Source organism: Aricia agestis, chromosome Z (genome assembly GCF_905147365.1).
Source record: "Aricia agestis chromosome Z, ilAriAges1.1, whole genome shotgun sequence".
Lineage (NCBI taxonomy): Eukaryota > Metazoa > Arthropoda > Insecta > Lepidoptera > Lycaenidae > Aricia > Aricia agestis.
The window spans coordinates 624,575-648,641 of record NC_056428.1 but is presented as its reverse complement, the minus strand read 5'-3'; the positions used below and the strand labels follow the sequence as shown (position 1 = coordinate 648,641).

Sequence of the window (24,067 nt, the reverse complement as noted above, 5' to 3'; positions counted from 1 at the left end):
TTGTTTTTGTTTTGATGTTATTTTTTGTTTTGTAAACTGAACGATTAATGAGTGAACTTTAAATTTAACTAAGTGAACTATTAACAACTGTTTAGTAATAGTGATAAGTGATGGCCAATAGAGTGACTGGTACTTGCTGCACAGCATCCGTGGAGCGGGCCGGCTTGCCGGGTCTGTTGAGAGATCTGCAGAGATTGTCTGAAGACCAAGACTCTGCAGACGTGGTGTTTATACTTGGATCGGCAGAAGAAAAAGTTTACGCGCACAAAATTATTCTTCTAGCAAGGTATAAAAAATTAAAATGCACAAAAAGTAATTTCCCGTACCGGGAATCGAACCCGAGCCTCCTGGGTGAAAGCCAGGTATCCTAGCCACTAGACCATACGGGAGTTGTGGAAGTGGTTCAAAATGTGAAAGAGTTAACGAGAGTATTGATTTATGTTGTTCGTTTCCTATAATAAAGTTCCCAAACTTATTACTTAACTTGTCTACTGCCCATATTCGGAACAAATTATTTTTAGGGCACCTATTGTTTCACCTATTTTCTTATCTTTATCTAAATGCAGGACTTTTTGCCGGATTTTTAAAAAATAAATAAGTACAAAATGCTAAATTAGTCGTTTTCAAACCCATATTTTTACCATTATCAATTTGCATTCCCGAATTTTACCTGATCCCGGAATTCCGGGATTTTTGTTTAATGAAATATTATTATTCTAATTTCTATATGCATCCAGATGAATTAATGAAATTACAAATCACCCTTCAAGCCTCTACACTGCGCCCCCATTTTTATGGATCCTACACCCTCCCTTCCCTCCCTTTAGGCCTTCAGCGCCCACAAGGGGGCGTTATCACTATATGGGAAAGGCTGGTCTAGGTTTGGGCTCACTTTGTCGGCGCGTGCCGGGACGGATCGGGGCTCAGCGCAGCGCACAATGCGCTATAGCACACTATTGCAGGACCGTCTCAATGGGCTCACTCCTAAGACAACAGCTTTTTGGGTTCCGTAGTTTCTACGAGGAACGGTTTTATTAGATCGCTCTGCCCGTCCATGATAAAACTGTCTGCCGCACTCAATCACTAATCAGTAATCACTATTATAATAATGATTACAAAATAAGGTGTAATTACTTCTTATTTTATTCAAATAGTTTCCAAAGTTACAACAAGTTCCTCAATAGATGTCGCTTCGGACGTTGCTAAGCCAAACAGCTATTCTGAAACTTTTCTACTGCGAAAGGATATCAAAGTTGTAAGACGCGTCCGATAGTCGGCCGATAGTCGGCGAGCCGCGTCAATAGATATGATAATACTTTCCGATAGAATTATTCCGCAATAATCCGCCCCTGAGGGTTAGCACTTAGCAGTAGCTGCGTACAGCGTAGTAACAAATATCGAAAGATACAATATTTTGAGATTTGATGACAAGTGACAAGAAGCCTACAAGAACCGAAGATGCTAGCTAATTATATTGTACAACGAAGATTGTCTGGTTTTCTGGTAGAAACTACTGTAAGCAGCACGGGCGTATATATATAGCTTTAATAGGGGTCCCTAATGTAAAAGAGCGGCCAAGTGCGAGTTGGAATCGCCCATGAAGGGTTCCGCAGCAGTAAATAGGCAACATGTTTAGGAAATCAAAAATATTTTTTTATACATATACTTTAATCGGCGAGGTAAATATATCATTGTCGAAATTGGACAAGTAAGATGGATAGTAATGGGGGGTCCGGACCCCCAGGACACCCCCCTTATATACGCCCATGGTAAGCAGTAAGAGATCCTGTATTGTGTTTAAAGTTGTACAAATAAAGAATTTTCCATTCTATTATACCTACACATCTTCTAAAAATTGGGTATGTATTAATTTTCATTTTCAAGGATCTTCTGCCACTTGAATGATATTGCCATAGGGTCATAGAAGCAAAGCAACTTCTACCATGAGTCTAGTATGATACTAGACAATCCGGCGGCCTTTTCGTTCACCCGAAAATCAGCCTTATAGAGAAATACGAACACGTAGCTGTAAACTTTTCCTGCTTACCCGCTGGGCCATGCTGGGCGGTCCGAGGCGGGATTTGCATCAGAATAGCCAATTTATTACCGGCATATGGTCGGGGGGAAGTTAGCCAAGTTATGCTCGAACTTGGTACATATTTGTTGGGGTCTTGATAAAAAACTTACATCAAACTTGTGATATACGATTCTAGTTTCTTCGATACTTTTACATATTTTTCCATAACTCGTGTCATGTGTGGTATAACTGGTATTTTAAGTCGTGTTTTGGCCTGCGATGCTTTCTCAATGTGGTATATTGTAAAATATGCTTAAATATACATAATATTATTCTAGATATAGTTAGCACTTAGCACCTGGCGCGGCACCTTAGTTAGGCGCGGTTGCAGCCTGAAATTATTTTTGTGGGGGAGAGTCACATAAATATTGGAGGGTACAAATAGAGAGGGGGCTAAAAGGGAAATAGGCGCAAACAGTGTGCCGAAAAATATATTCAAATATACGTTAACACACATAAGTAAGTAATGTTTTTTTATTAAGTATGTAGGTCTAGATTTTTAGTGAGCGTCATGGTGGCGTGGGGCGTCACAATACACATTATATTATGTATGTGACTTTAATAATATGACTTGTGATTTATAATTGTGACCCCTTCCCAAAATGCTCTAGCTTTAGGAATTTAAATTAGGTACAGGCTACAGCTGAAGATAGTAGATACAACTAATAAATTATTATAACTAAGTTTGTAATCATCAGCTGTAGTCAAACTTTAATAAAAGATTTTGAATGTATGAAAATGTATGAAAACATAGGCAAACCCTTTTCACGTACTTCTAACTTACATCGTGTTAAAACCCATCAGCGAGAGAGTTATGGAAGTTTAAATCAATTTCTTAATGTACAGAAGTTATCCCGGTCTCGCCACGCGTCAAGTGCGAACCGCGGTAGGGTCCCAACACGATCAGCTTACGCAGGATATTGGTCAGTTATGGAAATATTACATACATACGCGTCCAATTGATAACCTCCTTTTTTTGAAGACGGTTAAAAAAACGCATTTAAATCTTATATTAATATGCTTCTTGTTATTCTACTGTCAAACCAATTTGAATGAAAAATAGAGCTCGACAAGGCTATAAATGAACGTGGCGAAAAAAGGTAAAACGCAATTTTTCACAGTTCTCCTTTACCAGCAGCGCCACCCAACGCACGCTCATTTTATGGAGACAGTCCAAGTGAGTGACAAGTGAATAATATAAGTACTTCTATTGTAAAATATTATAATTAAATATTATCGTTTCATACGCTTCAAACGCTTTAATGCCGGACAAAGCTACCGAAACCGGTGTAAGAAGGATTATATTATTTGTGTATTAAGTATTTTAATTAAATTGAAATATATATTTTATTGAATAAATAGATTATATACTATTATGTACTGCAAACATAAAACAACCACTTTTCAAAGTGAGAATCAGATTATCCGCGAAAATCTCCTCCTTGTGGTCTCCTGCATTCACGCGCGGGAATGTCAAAGGGAAATGATTAATTTAAAAAGTTTCCCCGAAGCGGATCTTGTGATAAGCACGTTATTAATTTGATACTTTGTTTACTCCACTCCCCCACCCCGCCAACCCCCGTGGGGGGAGGCTCATAATCAATTAAGTATGATGATCTCTCATCTGCAGAAGTATCATGACGTTAAAATTGTTACTGTTAAACCAACAATACATGGCGCTGTGAATTTTTTTGAAATTATTCTGGCAGTCTTTTTACAATGGAAAATATTCGTATTAAAAATACATACAATAATAATACAAGGGTAGAAGAAGAAACATAATATAATATTATTATATTCCGAGTTTTATCATTCCTCATCTCCCTTTAGGTCTTAGGAGTTAGGACATGGATATTGGATATACCTAAGGAAAACGCGTTATGCTAATGTAAAAGAAATCTCTTTCACTCTTAGGGTCGATTCAGACCACAACGCGACGCGTAGATACATTTCTAAATTTGTATGGATTTGACAGATTTCAACGTCTTGCGAATCTGTCAAATCCATACTAATTTAGAAATGCATCGCAATGCATGCATCGCGTTGCGGTTAAGACTTAAGACATGCATCGGCTCAGGCTATCGATTTTAGTACATTTACGTAATTATACCACAACTACCTATACTTAACAGTTATCACACTAATTAGTACTTGACAAAAACCACAAAAGGCACATACAAAGCGCTTAAAAGATAATCCTGTCTATAGCTCGTTTTCATTTAGATCATCAGCCATCTACTGCGGATCACGGCTGCTGGCTCTGCAGAATCGAAGATGAGCTCATAATACGCGCTAATGCTCGCGAGTAATTAACGCACCTGCGGGCCGCCGGGGGGTGCCGACTGCCGACTGCCGATTGATGTTACATCGCGAATTATCGCTAATTTTAATTAAGTAGTGTATGCCTTGGGCTTAGTGCGATTCATAGATTGTTCTTTAGCGACTTTTCATACAAACATCCAACGAAAAATTGTTGCCTTTGAAAAGCAACTTTGACTTACTTAATACATTCCTGTGTAATTATGTTATACTAGCTGTTGCCCGCGACTTCGTCCGCGTGGACTTTAGTTTATAGCTGTTGTTCCCGTACATCGATTGAGTCGTTTACGCGCAAATCAGAAAAGTATATTGTGTGGGAACCACACATTTTTCCGGGACAAAAAACATTCCTTGTCCCAGATTCAAATAAGTGTCTCCAATCTCCATGCCAAATTTCATCAAAATAGATTAAATAGTTTAGGCGCGAATCATAAAAGTTTATTGTGCGGGAACCGTATATTTTCCGGGATAAAAAGTATCCCTTGTCCTTTCCCGAGACTGAATGTATTGCCATATTGCCATACCAAATTTCATCAAAATAGATTGTACAGTTTAGGTGATAATCATAAAAGTTAATTGTGCGGGAACCGTACATTTTCCGGAACAAAATTAGTATTCCTTGTCCTTTCCTGAGACTCAAAGTATCTCCATACCAAATTCCATCAAAATAGATTGAATAGTTTACGCGCAAATCATAAAAGTATATTGTGCAGTAACCGTACATTTTTCCGGGACAAAATGTATCCTATGTTCTTTTTTGGGACTCAAAGTATCTTTATACCAAATTTCAGCAAAATGAGTCCAGCCGTTTACGCGTGAGGTCGTGACCACGCGAAATATAACATTCCGCGCAGCTTCGCCCGCGTAAATTAGATATTTCACAGACAAATTAGACCACAAAAAATAGCCTATGATCCTTCACGTGGTCTACTTCTTATCTGTGCCAAATAACAGAAAAATTGCTCCAGTAGTTCGTGAGATAAGCCCTTTCTAATAATTTCCCCCGTTTTTTTCACATTTTTTTCTATTTCTTCGCTGTTAATGTTATTAGTCTTAGCGTGATAAAATATAGCCTATAGCCTTTGTTGATAAATGGGCTATCTAAACACTACAGGAATTTTTCAAATCGGACCAGTAGTTCCTGAGATTAGCTTGTTCAAATAAGCCCTTTCAAATAATTTCCCCCGTTTTTTCCACACTTTCCTCTATTTCTTCGCTTTTATTAGTCTTAGCGTGATAAAATATAACCTTATAGCCTTCCTCAATAAATGCACTATCTAACACTGAAAGAATTGTTCAAATCGGACCAGTAGTTCCTGAGATTAGCGCTTTCAAATATGCCCTTCCAAATAATTTCCCCCCGTTTTTTCCACATTTTCCTCTATTTCTTCACTCTTATTAGTATCAGCATGATAAAATATAGCCTATAGCCTTCCTCGATAAATGGGCTAGCTAACACTGAAAGAATTTTTCAAATCGGACCAGTAGTTCCTGAGATTAGCGCGTTCAAACAAACAAACAAACTTACAAACTCTTCCGCTTTATAATATTAGTATAGATAGGTACGCTTATAGTACCTATTAAACATTATAATAGAATAGTCTTATTTTGGAATGAACTACACGACGCGACGTTCAAGTTCAGATGCCAAATTCTCGTATCATGAATCACGATTCCCAAATCTCAGGCTGCCCGCTCTAGATCGGAGACGTTTTCAGTCCATAGAAAAAATAGCAAATCATAGAAATGGCTGTTTAAATTATGTTTCGTCAGAATAAGAAAAACCACCACAATCATGGCAAAATCTATTTGAATTTCGAATAACTAAGCATACTTACATTAGTTAATTAAAGTCGTTATGCACTTACTTCGACCGTATACCGTAGTTAACGATTATGAAGAAACCACAAGTCCCCAACACTTTGGTAGGGTTGTCACTTGTCATTTTTTTACGGGTTATTATGGCCCACCGGCCACCACACATTCCCACCACTACTACTCCGCCTGTGTCGCCAGGATCAACAGTGGTAACCAACCACGAAAACCCTTTGATATGATTTCAGGGGTGCCCGAGGGACAAGCTAAATCTGTCTTGGGACCCGCAACGAAATTAATCAGAAGAAAGGTAGGAGCTGTAGGAGATAATATCCGACAGTCAAGTTGTAATGACATTAATTCACATGTAATATGACATCAAAGTTTTTTTTTTAATAAGCCTTTATAGTGGGACAGCCCACTGCTGGGTAAAGGCCTCCCACAGGGTCCAGAGTCTTCCATTTTTCTCGCTCCTGCGGGCTGCGCCATCGTCGGCTAGCACGGCACCATCGCATCATCGCGCCATCTTTGCCGGCCACGGCACACGGGCTACAGGCTACAGCCAAGGAAAAGATGGCGCGATGGATCAAATTAGACAGCCTCAATACGCCTATTGATCCACATTGGACCATGATTGCCACCATGATTGTGAAGTTGTCTACATTTTACAACTTGCCCCTTTGGCCTTTACCGTACTCTGTACCTATTGGTCCAGCATTGACCAATGTAGAGATTAGAGAGGCTACGTTTAGTTATAAATGTATTGCAAATGCAAAAAAAAGACAGCTAGTCTATGTAACTATTAATATTGTTATAAATTCGAAAATGTGTCTGTCTTCCTGTCTGTCACCTCTTCACGCCCAAACTGCTCAACCGATTTTACTGAAATTTGGCATGGAGATAAATTGAGGACATAGGACGGTTTTTAATCTTTTTATATCTCGGAAAAAATTAGGTTTCTTGAGCGATAAACGAATTTTGGCGCAACGGTGTTGCGGGCGTTGTCTAGAGCTTTATTATATTATATAATCGTAGAAAATGTAATTTCTGCAAATAGCGATGAAAATGCCAAGAAAAACAATGTTATCAAAAAAACCACAAGACTCAGCCCTAATCGAACGTAAGAAACAGTATGGCGGAATAATTTAGCTTTTGCATAAAAGTTTCTTGATAACTTACTGAAAACGCGAAAGCGGCTGTAAGAAATTATGTTGTTTTTGATGAGTGCACAGAGGAATAATTATATAGGACGCGCATAAATTGGAGGCAACGGCAAACGAGCAAACAGGTCACCTGATGGAAAGCAACTTCCGTCGCCCATGGACACTCGCAGCATCAGAAGAGCTGCAGGTGCGTTGCCGGCCTTTTAAGAGGGAATAGGGTAATATTCCCCTATTACCCTATTCCCTCTTAAAAAGCCGGCAACGCCGGATAGGGAAGGGAAAAGGGTAGGGGATTGGGCCTCCGGTAAACTCACTCACTCGGCGAAACACAGCGCAGGCGCTTTTTCACACCGGTTTTCTGTGAGCCCGTGGTATTTCTCCGGTCGAGCCGGCCCATTCGTGCCGAAGCATGGCTCTCCCACGTCGCTAACTTTTAGAACAGTCAACGAAACTGGAGTTGGCTACAATAGGTAGATATTGTATGCATAATTATAGTGAATTATTATAATTCATAGCTATAACAGCTACCAATAGTTCCTTACCCCAAGGAAACTGACAATTTTCCTTCTATTCCCCGAGAAATTATAGCGCACATTGTGCTCTAGGTACCTAATTTTAAGTTATTATACCCTTCTAACAAATTTCCATAAAACTTGATGCAGATGAGTAAATTGTTAATAATTACTGTAATGACTTTATTGACGCGTCTACAGTCTACTGAAGATATGTCTGTCTTTAGTATTTACTCTGGGAGGGATAAACGACCCCCAGTATAATTAGTAACAATATCAAAATTCACATTGTTGTTTAAAATCTTATATATAAAATTCTCGTGTCACAATGTTAGGCCGCGTACTCCTCCGAAACGGCTTTACTGATTTTAACCAAATTTTATATGCATATTCAGCGGGTCTGAGAATCGGCTACTGGGTACTTATTATATTGATAAGTGCATTTGTTGAATAAATAATAGTAAATTATTACAACTCGAGACTGACGGCGACCATTGTTTGTGCGACGGGATAGCGATGGACGTTGCTATGGTGACATACTTATTTAGTCACTTCTATAAAATAATATGGGCGAAATAGGTACTTTATTTAATTTTTTTATTTTTTATTTTATTAAGACAGTTCTACAACCTTAAAACTTAATTATTATAAATACAAAGTATAGTTAACTAAAAGGTAAATAATACATATTATGGCAAAGCAACGTCTGCCGGGACAGCTAGTATTTTCTAAAAAATCTGTATAAATGAACTCAAGTGCGAATTTCATCATGTTACGTTAATTATTGTCAATTTAGATTTATGTTAATTAGATTTACCTATGTTAAGTAAATTGTGAAGATGGATCAAAATTTTAAAGTTTTGTACTTAAGTCTTTCATGGTTAAAGGAAAATTGGTTTTTCCAATGGCCTGGAAGCTGCAATCTTACGTTGTAAATTGTAATAGGATTTAAGGTTGGGTTGCACCAACTAACTTTAACTATAACTAAATGCATTTTTTAACTATGCAAAATGTCAAATCTTTGGTTAAAGTTAAATATGGCGTCCAAGGACGCCATATTTAACCTCCGCCCATACGTAAATATATATCTGAAAATTTACTATGTTTTACAGTGTTATATTTTTCCTGTCGATTTTTATGGATCATTCAATTTTTTATAACCTCAATCTCGTTACCTGTAGCTTCAATAAAAAAAATAAACGCAAAAGACATCTGCGAATTTCTCCGGTTAAAGTTAAAGCTAAAGGACGCCATATTTAACCATAACTTTAACTTTAATCACGCCTCTGGTGCAAACCAACCTAAGAGGATCAAGATAGATATTAGATCTTGTGGCTGACTGGCTGACTGCTGAGGGCCTTCCGTTTAATCTCAATTTTCTAATTTCTTGTAACTTGCTTCCATGCCAAAGGATCTCTTTGATTAGTACCATACTCTCTCACACCATTGGTAATTGGAACGGAATAAAAATATTTTCGTCTGATTCGGCAACAAATTGCAATGCCTTCGACACCTCAAGTAGTGGCCACTGGGTGTCGGGCGTCGGCTATTGTGGTCGCGCAGACCGCTGACCGCCTGGCCCTGACACGTCATTAGCCGCATCGGCCAATACTGCTCGTTATCCTGATATCGCTAGGTGTGCAGTTTTGTTGGTGTTTTCTATCTTGTACAATGTATATTTCCGTCTAGCATATTGGGAACGTGACAGTATTCTGGCAAAATAATCATACAACTTACAAGTAATACCTACAGCTATACCAAGAGGCTTTCAGTGTCAATATGAAAGCTGAAAGCAGCCTCACACATCCCGCGTAATTTGCAGCTCTGAATGGGAGAATTAGGAGCAGATTGTATGTGGCGACTGGCGCCTGGTAGTCTAAGCGATAAGTTGAGAATGGAGAAATATAGAGATAAGGGTCATAAAAATACGTGCGATAGCTCATTAGATTCGGGAAGACGTCTAGAAAAATGTATCGGAAGCACACAAAAAATTGCAAAAGTTATAAGCAAATTAGGTTGCAAAAAAAAATGTAATATTATGTTTTTTGTTAAAAACTCCGAAACTATTAACATTTAAGAAATTTTAAAAAAAGATTCTTAAAGAAGAGGAAATTTCCATAAAAAAAATCCCAACTCCCGGAATTCTATACATTTTTCTAGACGTCTTCCCGAATCTAATGAGCTATCGCACGTATTTTTATGACCCTTATCTCTATATTTCGCCATTCTCAACTTATCGCTTAGACTATGGCGCCTGGCGACTGGCGCGGGGCGCCTGTGCCGGCTAACGAGATACCAATCATAGGAATTAGGATATTATGTTATAATTAATGAGTTAATGAGTAGTGACAACTCAGACAAGCGATTCATACTCTATGTGCTTTTCAAACTTTTGCCTCAAGGCTCACTTTCGAAATCACTTATTCTAACCTCTAACTCTATTTTATTTATTTAGGAAAACAAACAGTACAAAATTACATATAAAACTTCTAGGAATATAACAATAGACCATTTACATGTTTCACTCTAGAGCAGTGTTTCCCAACCTGTGGTCCGCGGACCCCTGGAGGTCCTCGAGTATTTGTTTGGGGGTCCGCAGTATCATCTCTGGACCATACGTAAATACGTTTATTTTAGTAAGGGGGTCCGTGAAAACTGCTTGACTTCCTGGGGGTCCGTGGCCAAAAAGGTTGGGAAACACTGCTCTAGAGGCTCTTTCTAGTTTTACTCATAATATTATTATGTCTTATGTCAGTAACTACTAACTACTAACCTTCGGCGTCTATCTGCTTGGTTTTGAGCATCGATTACTATTACACTTTAGCTGTCCCGGCAAACGTTGTTTTGCCATATAAAGTATTTCGCCCGTATTATTTTATTAAAGTGACTAAATAAGTATGTCACCATGGCAACGTCCATCGCTATCGCGTCGCACAAACAATGGTCGTCGTCAGTCCCGAGTTGTAATAATTTACTATTATTTATTAACAAAACTAGCGGCCCGCCCCGGCGTCGCACGGGTATAAAATATATAGCCACTGAAAAAAAGATTAAAATCGATAGCCTATGAATCCTATGATCCTTCACGTGGTTTACTTCTTATCGGTGCCAAATAACATAAAAATTGCTCCAGTAGTTCGCGGGATAAGCCCTTTCAAATAATTTACCCCGTTTTTTCCACATTCTCCTATTAATCTTAGCATAATAAAATATAGCCTATAGCCTTCCTCAATAAATGGGCTATCTAACACTGAAAGAATTTTTCAAATCGGACCAGTAGTTCCTGAGATTAGCGCGTTCAAGTTAGCCCTTTTAAATAATGTTCCCCGTTTTTTCCACATTTTCCTCTATTTCTTCGCTCCTATTAGTCTTAATGTGATAAAATATAGCTTATAGCCTTCCTAGATAAATGGGCTATCGACACTGAAAGAATCATCAAAATCCGTTGCGTAGTTTTAAAGATTAAAGGGAACTAAGGGACATGAGGGAAAAAAGCGACTTTGTTTTATAATATATGTATATTATTATAAATATAAAAAGTAGCCAATATCCGATTCTCAGACCTACTGAATATGCTTATAAAATTTGGTAAAAGTTAGTACTTAAGAGGATACAACAGGGGCTAGAGAAATGAAAAGAAAGTACGTGTAGAGAAATGAAAAAAAATCGGAGCATCTGATTAATCACCGTCTTGGCGTCCCCGCGCCGCGCCGCCGCGCCGTCAGCCCGTGTTGCCATTAATCGTGTGGTGTTGCCATGTTTAAGCAAATTTCCTTTGTGTTTACCCTAAAGACATGGCGAAATTTTTGTAAACAACAAGTTTTCTTTGGGCTTTGTTGAGGTCTAGAATTTATCAGAATTTTGATTTTAAATGATGATTACCTGCAACAGTGGCAACGTCGGATTTGTCGTTAAATTAGGAAAAAGTGGCTAACTGATTATTTCTTATCATTTGTTAATTATTAGTTATTACGGTTTAATACATTTTATTGGCACAATTCCATATTGAAGCGAATATATCATCCCAACAAGTAATCGCGTATGGCAACACTGCCGGGTGGCGGGTGTTGCCATCATTAATCATGTCGTCAGTCCGCCACCGCCACGATTGTGTTTAACCATCCCTGAGTGATTACCTGCTGGCTGCTCTGCGAGGCGGCAGCGAGATACCTACGTGACTGAATTTACTAAGGATTTTTAAACGGATATTTTGAGATAAATTCATTTATATTATGAACAGAAGAGTAAATAAATATTGCTTTACTTTTTATGCTCCCACTCCAAGATCGCCTCTATTTAAGAATCTGCAGTGGTAATCCAACCACTGGTTCTTTAGTAAGGTGCTGTACGCCTGTACCATTTGTAGATGGTAGTACCTATTAATAATTATCATTGAACCTCCATAAAATATACAGTGTGTAACAAAAATAAGTGATAATACTTTAGGGTGTGTACGTGTTCCTTGTAGAGAGTTCACTGTGAAAGTAGCAGCTCTGAAAGACGAATTTTTTTTTTCACTTTTGTATGGGCAAGGGCCCGAGCGTCACGAGTTTCCCCATACAAAAGTGAAAAAAATGTTTGGTCTTTCAGCGCTGCTACTTTCACAGTGAACTCTCTACAAGGAACACGTACACATCCTAAAGTATTATCACTTATTTTTGTTACACCCTGTATAAAGTTACGTACCACCAAATTAGTCGGAAATCTTCAGGGGTTCAACTTATGTTTAGACTCTAAACGAACCTCTAAACTTTGAGGTTCCGAATTTGGAAAAACTTTAGACTTTCCGATTAATAAGATAAATTGAATTTCAATTAAAAACCTCGCTGCGATGCAAAAACATTAATTGATAAATGATAATAGACAATAAATCTCTTCGACCGCACCTGACAGACAGCAGAGCACAATCAATAACGGCACATCATCACTCAAGTGTCCGCAATCCCAATTCCTAACTCGTTACAAGTTGCGCCAACTAATGATAGGAACTTTATCGACATACTTACAGGACAAAATCCTTTGAGGGTGATTGAAAATAAGTACTTTCATTTTCTTTTCGCGCATCATAATATTATGTACTAATAATAATTATATTATCATTCAAGACAACATTTTTTGATTTAAACTGACTGTGACGATACAAGGTATGGCGATACGATACGATATAGGATTTAGAAATATTACGTACTTATTACTTAAGGTGACGCCGCGTTAAAGTAAAAAAAACGTGTTGGATATGTTTTAGATTGCTTGTTTTCTATGAGACGCCGGCCCGGTCTCTCATAGAAAACAAGAAATAGAACAGCAAGAAATGTAAAGGGCGTAAGCGACAAAATGGTTTTGGTCGCGTGATTTAAAAACCATAAATATATTTCATAATTTACTTGTCACCCGTTTGCACACAACAAAGTGCCTTATCTTGCACGTGTTTCTATAGTAAGCCGTTACACTATAAAGATATTTCATCGAAACTTAATCACCGCTAACTGCATAATAACTCTTCGGAATTCGCCAAGTTTTCAGACGAACAAGTTAGTTGTAAGTGACCGCACAATGCACTTGGTCCCAGCTCCCGGCTCCTAGGGCCCACCTGCAACTTCGATTTGATTCGCGAACCATAAAATATTATATTTCACGCGGTACTTTTATTTACTTACTTTTAAAACAACTGTATAAGTTATTGTGGTTCATATTTTTGTTTGTCTTGTCACAACGTTTCCGCGGCAGCGGCTAGAGAACTATTATAAGTAGTAGGTAGTTAACTTATTACTAGTCGCTTCGCTGCCTAATCTATACTATCTATACTTAAGGGGCCGGGTGCCCTCGAAATTCTCATACATACGTACTACCAAAATCATTTTCTCAAAACGAAAATATTTAACATGTTTGAGTTATTGTTCCTGCGTAAAAATTTACTACGAATTTATTTTATCTATAGTCCGAGCGAAGAAATAGAGGAAAATGTGGAAAAAATGGATGAAATTATTTAAAATTGCCTATTATCTTAAGAAACTACTGGAGCAATTTTTATGTTATTTGGCACACATGAAGAATAGACCACGTGAAAGGACATAGGTTCCTTTTTTGCGGAAAAATGTACGGTTTCTGTGACATTCCTAAATGATGATGGGCAAAAATGTATGGGATCTGGTATAGGGCTCAACAAGAATTGATTGTATATTTTTTGGCAGGTATAACCATATACATTATTGACCAATAGGGCGCTTATCAAGATTCGTTAAGTATAACTTTTTGAGTAAAGCCACGTTAAAAGTGACATAAGCACTTAAGTACCTACATTTCATGCGATAACATCACGTTATATTATAACATGATCATTTTTAGGGTTCCATCTGTCTGTCCTGTCTGTCTGTCTGTCTGTCTGTCTGTCTGTCTGTCTGTCTGTGGATGATTTTTTTTCGCGTGTCGTTGGATAGGTTTTTTTAATATTATGAGTATTCATAGATCATTTTCCGATTTAGGGATCCATTTGTGAAATATTAAGTTTTAAAGTGGAAAAAATCGTTAGAGTGCAGTCATGTTCCCCACTTCTACCAGCTAAACGGTTGTTTCTGGAAATATGAAAAAATTCAAGGGAATAGGAAATATGTATGAATGAATGTAAAAGGAAAACTATCACGGCCAAGAAGAATTCATAAGTGTAATAGTCGATCAACTACAAAAATGTATTCGGCGAAGTATAAAGGAACTTTTCCTTCAAATTCCTTTGAACGTAACTAAGATAATGTTGTTAGTAGTGTAAAACACGTTAAGAGCCCATATGACCCTAACTTGACTACAGACTTTAACCTAGATCTCAAAATCTGTAAGGTCTATAAAACTGATTTTTTTACACAAGTAACTTCAGTTCATAAAGATTAAATGCTCAAGACGAAAACACGATTACTCAAAAAATGCTCGATAGTTTCTTTTTTACAAAAAACCTTGTTTTAGACACATTTTTGCTTCGATCTTCGAAGTTTGCTGTCTTTTCTTTAATATTTTTTAATATCTAAAAAGGTATTGATAAAACCTAAATTTGCTCAAAACACTTTTTGCATAATCATTATAGTTCGTCTTTTATTCAAGTAAAACTAACTCGGCGATGATTCCGCGCCGTCCTTTTTCACCTGGCATATGAAAGACGGGCGTGAGTGTGAGGAGAGAAGGCCGATGTTTGATTTTTAGAGTCAGGAGAGCTCTTAAGTATAAAATATGTACATTCATTGACCATACAAAAATTATCAAAAACTAGCGGTAATAATAATTTACTGATCTATCCAACTATTTCTGATATCTATTCTTGTCTATAAAATATGTGTCTGTCTGATTGTCTTTCTGACTGTCTGCTACCTCTTCAATCAAACCGATGAACAACATTTTTTATATTTTCCCGCAGATGCAAGAGCTTTCAGAACACAAAGCGCGGGGAGCTGTGTCGCATCCCCGGCTGCACGGTGTCGCCATCTGTCGGCGCGCACCCCACACCAATACGCATGCCACACGTCCAGCCCGAGACATTCCGACTGTTCATGCAGTACGTCTATACGGGCAAGGTAATTCTATACTTAAACCAGTAGGTACTAAATCAATTAATTTAAATATTATTTTAATATTTTTATTGAAGGTGATTTGCAAATATTTGCATGCAAGCGCCATCTAGTGCTGGCTTGTCACAGCCATTTGTTTCAAGTCATACCTAGATGGCGCTGCTTCGAGGTGCAAATGGTTATTAACTTTCTTAAAATTCTTCTTTTCTTTTTATTATAATAGTATAATCTAAAAAAATATATTGTAGAACGCAAATGTTATTTTTGCTACATATTTTTTTGTATTTTCATAGCTTTTACTCCAAGATTCGGGAGTTTTCGAGATGATGACGTTAGCCGCCGATCTAGGCGTTGAAGACTTGCGCGCGGCGTGTGAGGACCATGTCACGTCTACGTTGAGCGTGGAAAGCGCTTGTACTTTATTAGCGGCTGCGATAGAAATACAGGATAGACCAGGTTAGTTACCTACTGAAACAGTATTAACATTAGATCCATTTAGTCATCGGCGATGGTGGTGTAATGGTCAGCATAGTTGCCTTCCAAGCAGTTGATCCGGGTTCGATTCCCGGCCATCGCACACTTTTTGTCCTTTTTACTTTGTTTTCGCATATTTTGTTTACTTGAAAAACGTACTTTGTAAGTTTTACAACTTATTAGAAATTGCAAGTACTGTTTTTTTTACAAAATATTTCGAAAATGCAAATTTTAAATGTTACTGGTCGAAGTGATGATAAATATGAAAACATGAGATACGATAATTATTATTTAATAAAATTTACGGATACATAATAATATTACGTGGGAGAGCCATGCTTCGGCACCAATTGGCCGGCTCGACCGGATAAATACCACGTTCTCACAGAAAACCGGCGTGAAACAGCGCTTGCGCTGTGTTTCGCCGAGTGAGTGAGTTTACCGGAGGCCCAATCCCCTAACCCCTACCCTATTACCTTCCCTACCCTCAACTATTTCCTTCGCTTCGCTGTCAGTGCCACACTTGGCAAATTTGTAGATATTTGCGTATTTGAACACATGTCTGGCGCCGGCTTAACAATTTGCACTGAAAGTGCCAAAAAAATTATATTTTTTATTGCTAATAAATTGTATATTATTACTAATAATATACAATGTGTCCCAACACCGGTGTCCGATCCTTTAATGTTTTGCTGGCACTTCACATGGCTATTTGTATTTGCGTATTTGATGTATTCGCCAAACAATCACCATATTGTGTAGACGGCAAGACAGTATTGACCTTATTTGCCTATTTGACAAAAATATATAATATGACCTATCGGTTTTTGACGCACATCAAAAGGATCAAGCATCAGCAGTAAACAAAATCAAGTAAAAGTTTGGTAGGTATTTGACGTCCGTGTGTGGAAGGCCGTATTTGCCTTTATTTGCTTGTTTGTTTATACGTCAAAAATTTTGCCAAATGCAACAAATAGCCAATAGCAAATATGAATAGCCATGTGAAGTGCCAACTGCCAGCAGATACTCTACTTAGTTTGAGTTTTTCATATTATATCATTGGCCAGCATATTATAATGTATAGCATAATATATATATTTTTTTTCTAACTTTTGAAAAAAAAAATTCAAGGTCTCATACTAATATGACCAATATTTCATAAGAAAATCGTTATAACTTCTAAACTATCTAACTGAGAGCATAGAAGTAAAGGAATTTATTAAAGATGAGACTCTATCATTTAAAATAAAAAATAACCAGTTTAATGCGCTACATTTTCCACAAAAAGCCACTAATTAAAAAATGTAACACAATCTTTTTTCCTTAAACTTATTGTAAAACTTTGCCACCACTCTTCTATAAAAAAATAAATTCTCTATGACCATCACGTAGTGATTATATTCTCTTTGGACCATCGACCAAAGACAACAAAATATTGAAAGTGACAGCAAGTTAATGCTGCCAATGAATAATTTCTGCATCCAATAGGGGAAAAACTACGCTTAACGTCAATAATAATAATTGGAGAGCTTAAAGAGGATCTTTGTTTAGTAAAATTCGGTATTAGGACTAGTACAACAGTATAATATTTTACTGAAACTAAAACACGTCATACAATATACCAGCAATCACTACAAATAAGTGTGTAATAACTCGACCTGTAAAATTGTCTTTGGAGTATTAGGGAAATTTTGTTTTTAATTTTTGGCAACACCACCAGATTTCCCTCCGCAAACGCTGACGCTTTTGGGCGCCGGCTTTATTTTTCAATTTTAGTGATTATTTTATTACCAGTGGAAGTATAAATCCTAAAAATGGCTTACAAAGGACCACCGAAAGTACAAAAGGTTATGGTACAACCCATTAACCTCATATTCAGGTATCTACAGAACCGAAGCCGTGTGCAAGTTTGGCTTTACGAAAACGTTAATTTGAGGATCGAGGGTCACATTGTTGGTTTCGACGAATACATGAACATTGTCCTGGACGAAGCCGAAGAAGTTCATATAAAAACGAAGAACCGAAAACAAATTGGCCGCATTATGATGAAAGGAGACAATATAACATTGATTCAGAACGTCAATCCGACGGCAACTTCAAACTAGGTTATAATTGTAAAAAATTTAAGAACATTCCTAGTTTTAAGTTTGAACCTCTCTGTGAACTGTGAAGTGCTCCACAGCAATATAATTTTCGTATTTGTCATTAAACTAAGGCTCATAAAATTGTGTTTTATTTTAGCCCGAGTAGTTACTTATTTTACAGGCATGTAAACCTAGTTGATCGATAATATGTAAGTATAATTTATGTTCTTTATAATCTCATCATCTCTCTGAAATTCATGCCATTTTCTCCAACCGCCTCCTAAAACAAAGTGTCTCCTAGCAGCCATTGAGTGTGCGAGTATTTTAAAGATTTCATAAAATATGTTTCTGTCTCGCTTACTTAGGTCATAAGAACTTTGTTACTTTGGTTTTTTGTGGTGATACAGTGTTAGTAAAAAACTTAGGTGTTTTGTGTAAAAGTAGTAAAGATATCTATTTTTAATTAATTCCTAATAGGACAGTGTAAAATAGCTTATTAAAATTAACATATGCTCTCATTTACGCTGGCACATACAAGAAATGTAGAATCATGATTTATAATAAACATAACGTAATAGAATAAAACCTTACCTTTTTACTTGAGCGGCTTATGTTTTGGTAAGATCTGAAAAAAAAAGAGTAAAACATTCAGTACTAACAATAATAATTCATGCTGCTAACACAGACCAACTACGTAGTTTAACCAATAATCTCTATGTTCCAGGAGGTAAAAGCGCGTCATCATTTTTGGAAAGGTGTATATCATTCATCGGAGATAATGCTGCTGAATGTGTGAAGACCAATGCTTTTCTAAACCTACCCAAGGATGCACTCATCAAACTTATATCATCAGATTTTGTAAGTATCAAAGAAAGTGGGAAAAAAATGTATACGTGGGAGAGCTATGCTTCGGCACGAATGGGCCGGCTCGACCGGAGAAATACCACGTTCTCACAGAAAACCGGCGTGAAACAGCGCTTGCGCTGTGTTTCGCCGAGTGAGTGAGTTTACCGGAAGCCCAATTCCCTTCCGTATCCTCCCCTATTCCCTTCCCTTCCCATCCCTACCCTCCCCTATTAACCTATTCCCTCTTAAAAGGCCGGCAACGCACCTGCAGCTCTTCTGATGCTGCGAGTGTCCATGGGCGACGGAAGTTGCTTTCCATCAGGTGACCCGTTTGCTCGTTTGCCCACCTTCTTTCATAAAAAAAAAGTAAGAATCATTAATCATCTGTTGCACCATAAATCTTGTATATTAATAAACTGAATTAAGAATATTTTGAAAATTTGATCTTAGATCTTGGAATCTTTCTTTTATATCCGAGTTATGTTAGCGTCTTTTCAGAGTTACTTTAGCTTGGTACTATTAATATATATTCTGTGCTTTAGCTTACCTTTGGCATAAAGTTCCTGTCAAAGTTATACCTAATTGACTCAAAATTTTAGTTTTGTAATCTTTTGCACTAGTCAAACTTATGCTAAGTGCTGACATACGGTTTTGCTCGATACTTTTACTCCAAATCGAGCAATAACCACTGTGTGAACCGCTAAACTGACAGCTCGAAGGCTCGCTTCGAGCCGGCTCCGATGGAATTAAATATGTCAAATATGTCATTTCCTTCGATTCGGAGTAAAACTATCGAGCAAAACTGTATGTGAGTACTTAGCATTACAGCAAAGCACAGTCTACCAGATACTACACCTTGTTCACATTTATTACTTAAATTTACCACATATTTACTTATTGTTTGGAAGTTCTTTTTTCGTTTCGAAAAATTCAATAATTAGGGCGGTGCCACCGGTGCCCAGGCACAGGGCGTAGACTGGGTGGCGCAAGAATGGCCATACCAGGCAACTCTTATTTTTTTTAATTGCTCCCGATAAAGTACTTCCCGCTGCGCCCCATAGATGTTTCCCACTGTAGTAAAAAAATTCACAGCCGAACATACAACCTTCTCCTTTTTGGAAGTCGGTTAAAAAACAAAGGTGCAGATAATATATAAGCTCGCACAGGTCGCAAGAAAGGCTATTTACGGCACTATGGGGGGTATTAGATTATCATATATATATTGGATCCGAGATAATGTAATATAGACATATGATTAATTTCTTCCTTGATCATAGATTTTTGAACTTTGCTGAGAGATTGGAATTGGATCCAATACGGTCATAGAAATAGGTGTTGCCAGTTATTTAATATAAAAAAGGAGTTTTTAATTTCTTGTTCGTTAATATGTTTCAAATAATGGAATGTTATTATTTTTCTAATTATATACTTGGATAATCTTGCTGAAATAACAAATAACAAGCCATATTAAAAATGACGATGTCTTTTGACAAATCGAATTCTCTGAGATCTAGTAACCCTGACGTCAATACCTGTCAGCGTTAGCGCTCTCCATTGGCTATTGAAACCGCATAATTATGACGTAAAATAGGATCAATGAAATATGATAATGTAATATGCAGATATGATCAAATGATCATATATATTGGATCCTATACATTGTGTAACAAAAACTAGTGATAATACTTTAGGGTGTGTACATGTTCCTTGTAGAGAGTTCACTGTTAAAGTAGCAGCTCTGAAAGACGAACATTTTTATTCACTTGTGGGCAAGGGCCCGAGCGTCACGAGTTGTTCCATACAAAAGTGAAAAAAAAATTTGGTCTTTCAGCGCTGCTACTTTCACAGTGAACTCTCTATAAGGAACACGTACACACCCTAAAGTATTATCACTTGTTTTTGTTACACCTGTATATGATCATAGAAATGATCATATATAAATGATAATGTAATACCCTCCTATGACATATAAGTCCTATAGTCTGTCATAAACTGACATTTTAATTGAATTTTTGTCGGTCGTGATTGGCCGCGGTAAAGATCGGAACGTCACCTTTAGTTTATGTCCACAGTTTGTCTATACTATATATATTTCTACTGGTGGCCGTGCTAGGGCTACAGACTGGAGGGAAGTGAGTTCACCGAGTCATCTAGCCTATACATACATACATATAAATAAAATTGGAGTGTCTGTTTGTAATATTGAGAGACCCGTTTTTTACTACATGCATATGAATCTATATACGATACACGAAAACAACATTTTTTACAATTTTTGTCTGTATGTCTGTCTGTCTGTCTCTTTGTTCCGGCTAATCTCTGAAACGGCTGGAGCTATTTTGCCGGGACTTTTTTTGGTAGATAGCTGATGTAGTAAGGTGTAACTTAGGCTACTTTTTAACCGACTACCAAAAAGGAGGAGGTTATATTTTACTTTTTTCATATTTGTTAGCGGACTATCCATCTTTGTTATTATACTACTATAATATGTTGACGCGGACGAAGTCGCGGGCAACAGCTAGTTAGTAATAAAATTCAAAAAGTGGTAAACACGACCTTCATCTATACTTTGATGTTTAACCTCAACTATTTCATTATTTTAGCTGTGCCTGGAGGAGGAGGAGGTGTGGCGGTGCGCGCTGGCGTGGGCGAAGCAGCGTGCTGGCGTGACCCAGCCCACCGCGCACTGGACGGGCGAGGAGCGCGCGCGCGTCTGTCACCATCTCGCGCCGCTCATGACGCACGTGCGCCTGCTGCTCATTGGTCAGATTGATTTCTAAGCCTTTCATTATCAATTACAATGATGATGGTGTACACCGTTCTTTTCTCCGAGTTTGTCTCTGTTCGGTTTTTTTGTAAAAATTCACTCTGAATAAAAATATAAACTAACTAAACGTTCTTAGATAGCGCCGTATTTGCTGAAGAGGTGGAGCCGACGGGAGCGGTGCCGATGGAGCTGTCTCTGGAGCGGTACCGGCGCGCGGCGCTGCACGCTCCACCCCCCGCGCCCCGCCCCCGCCGCCCCCCCGCTCGCCTGCCCTCCGCGCTGCTGCATGACGATGCCGCGCTGCGCTCGCTGCTCAGTACCTGGTACTTATATCGATCTACGCATCTATATCTCCTGCCTGTTATTGGGTCTACACCTTAATTATTAATAAGTTTTGTATTGACAATGTCTTTAACTTTATTCTATACTAACACCAAGTCTGGCTCTTGACAATATAGCGTGTACACTTGCAGGAGCGGTGCGGGCGGCGGCGGCGGCGGGGGCGGGGGCGGGGCGGGGCGGGGGTCGTGGCGGCTGGTGTTCCGGGCGTCGGCGCACGGCTTCTCCGCGCACGCCTTCCACGCGCACTGTGACGGCGTCGCGCCGGTGCTGCTGCTGTTACAGCTGCAGAGAGGCGAGGTACACCTAGACTAGATAATGGAGAGAATATCAAACATTTATACATGAACTCTGCCCAGTAGACTGTAGACACAGATAATGCTGCTAAAGAAAGATATTATACTCAATATTTACGCAGCCTGTAACTTCTACTACAGCCTGTAACTATTCGTTTGCAATATGCTAGACAAAGACGAGCACAACTTGTAAAGTTATTCGCTGTGTAAAATTGTATTTATTTTTAAACTATTTTTGATACTTGAGATCTTTCAGTACTGTTTATTACAATGACTAGCTTTGTAATAAACAGTAGTGAAAAATAATATTGATATATTACAGATAATAGGCGGCGTGTGCTCGTCCGGGTGGGCGGCGGCGGGGGCTGGGGGTGCGGCGGGGGGCTACATACCGGCGGAGCGCGGGCTGCTGTTCGCGCTCGACCCGCCCGCGAGATACCCGCTAGTCAAGCGACCCTTCGCGCTGTGTTATCATCCCGAGTGAGTACCAGTACCGACATGTTGTATAAAAGTGTGGTAATTGGGGGTCGGTCACGGAATTGCGGACTCACCAATAATAGAGACATGAATCATGATCAACATTAAGCTTGCAGTTTTGGATTTTACCTCTTATGGGCATTAAAATTTTATTGTGTTACATATAAAATACCTATTTTTTAGTCGCATGGAAGCAGGGACAATAAAGGCGTGTGCAAACTGGAAACGAATTCTAAATAATATAATAATTAGTATTTATATTATGTACTAATAATTATATTTATATCCTCAGTTGCGGGCCAATATTCGGTGCGGGCGCGGACCTGCTGGTGTCGCACCACTGCCACACCAACAGCGACAGCTACAGCAACCTGCACTCGTACGGCGACGCCCCCGCCCCCGCCTCCCTCGCCCCCGACTACAACTTTACCGTGCGAGACTACGAGGTCTTCACTTACAACTGACCCGCCTAGACTATCAGAAAAACGTTACTTATTGTATACTAAGCCCGGGCGCGCACTAGCGGCCAAGCCGCGGCGGCCGTCGAGATAGATACCTTCGTATGAAACCGCCATAGACGTCACACCATACCTTCGTATGAAACCGCCATAGACGTCACACCATACTTTCGGATGGCCGCCGCGGCCTGGCCGCTAGTGCGCGCCCGGGCTTACTCGAAAACTTTTAGTAACTCGAAAACGTTAGTATTCCTATTCACAAGTTACACAACAATAAAATATTATAATATAACATTTGCCTACTATACTTACATATCTTATGTAGTACGCATTTCTCCTATATTAAACAACCTGCATTTTTACTTGCTTTTTATTTGAATAATTATATACTTACTTACTCGAGAACTGTTCGTGGTTAGTAGGTATTCCTATGAATTCACAAGTTACACATCAATAAATAATATAAAGGCTGTCTACTATACTTACAGTACGCATTTGTCCTATAATAAACCACCTGCATTTTTACTTCTTTTTATTTGAATCCCTGAGGTAACTAAATTTTGGAGGGTCACCGCCCGTTTGGAGATTATATTAGAACAATATTTATGCGGGTGTAAAAGAGATAATGATCAATCTGATCACTGTCATACCACTATTATACGTATCCCCGTGCTGTTCCGCTCACGCCTTTTGCTCCACTAAAGAGACCTATAGGCTATTTAACAAAGTTCGAACAGCGTCTTTCGACCCTGTCGACCTATCAAGTTCAAATCAAATCAAAATTGTTTTATTTCTGAATAAATTTAAAATAAATGTTTTCAGAATGTCCTACATGATGCCTACCAGGCTACCACCGGTTCGGGAACTAACCCGGCGAGAAGAACCGGCGC

General features: G+C 38.5%; 2 protein-coding genes and 2 non-coding genes across 4 annotated transcripts; 3 read left to right on the top strand and 1 right to left on the bottom strand.

The window, feature by feature from the left end:
* The first annotated feature begins 46 nt into the window (after positions 1-46).
* On the top strand, positions 47-23,192 carry LOC121739090. Its single transcript, XM_042131411.1, is given in 9 exon segments — positions 47-286; positions 15,286-15,442; positions 15,730-15,892; positions 18,719-18,852; positions 21,444-21,603; positions 21,744-21,932; positions 22,116-22,246; positions 22,565-22,722; positions 23,012-23,192. Coding segments are annotated over 9 exon segments (1,449 nt in total). The 5' UTR covers positions 47-110.
* Positions 318-389, bottom strand: Trnae-uuc. The gene has a single exon. It is a non-coding gene; the product is annotated as a tRNA-Glu (tRNA).
* Positions 15,942-16,013, top strand: Trnag-ucc. The gene has a single exon. It is a non-coding gene; the product is annotated as a tRNA-Gly (tRNA).
* On the top strand, positions 17,626-18,135 carry LOC121739089 (probable small nuclear ribonucleoprotein E). The gene has a single exon (XM_042131410.1). It carries the CDS (start codon positions 17,725-17,727, stop codon positions 18,013-18,015), a length of 291 nt encoding a protein of 96 aa, XP_041987344.1. The 5' UTR covers positions 17,626-17,724; the 3' UTR covers positions 18,016-18,135.
* Positions 23,193-24,067: the final 875 nt, after the last annotated feature.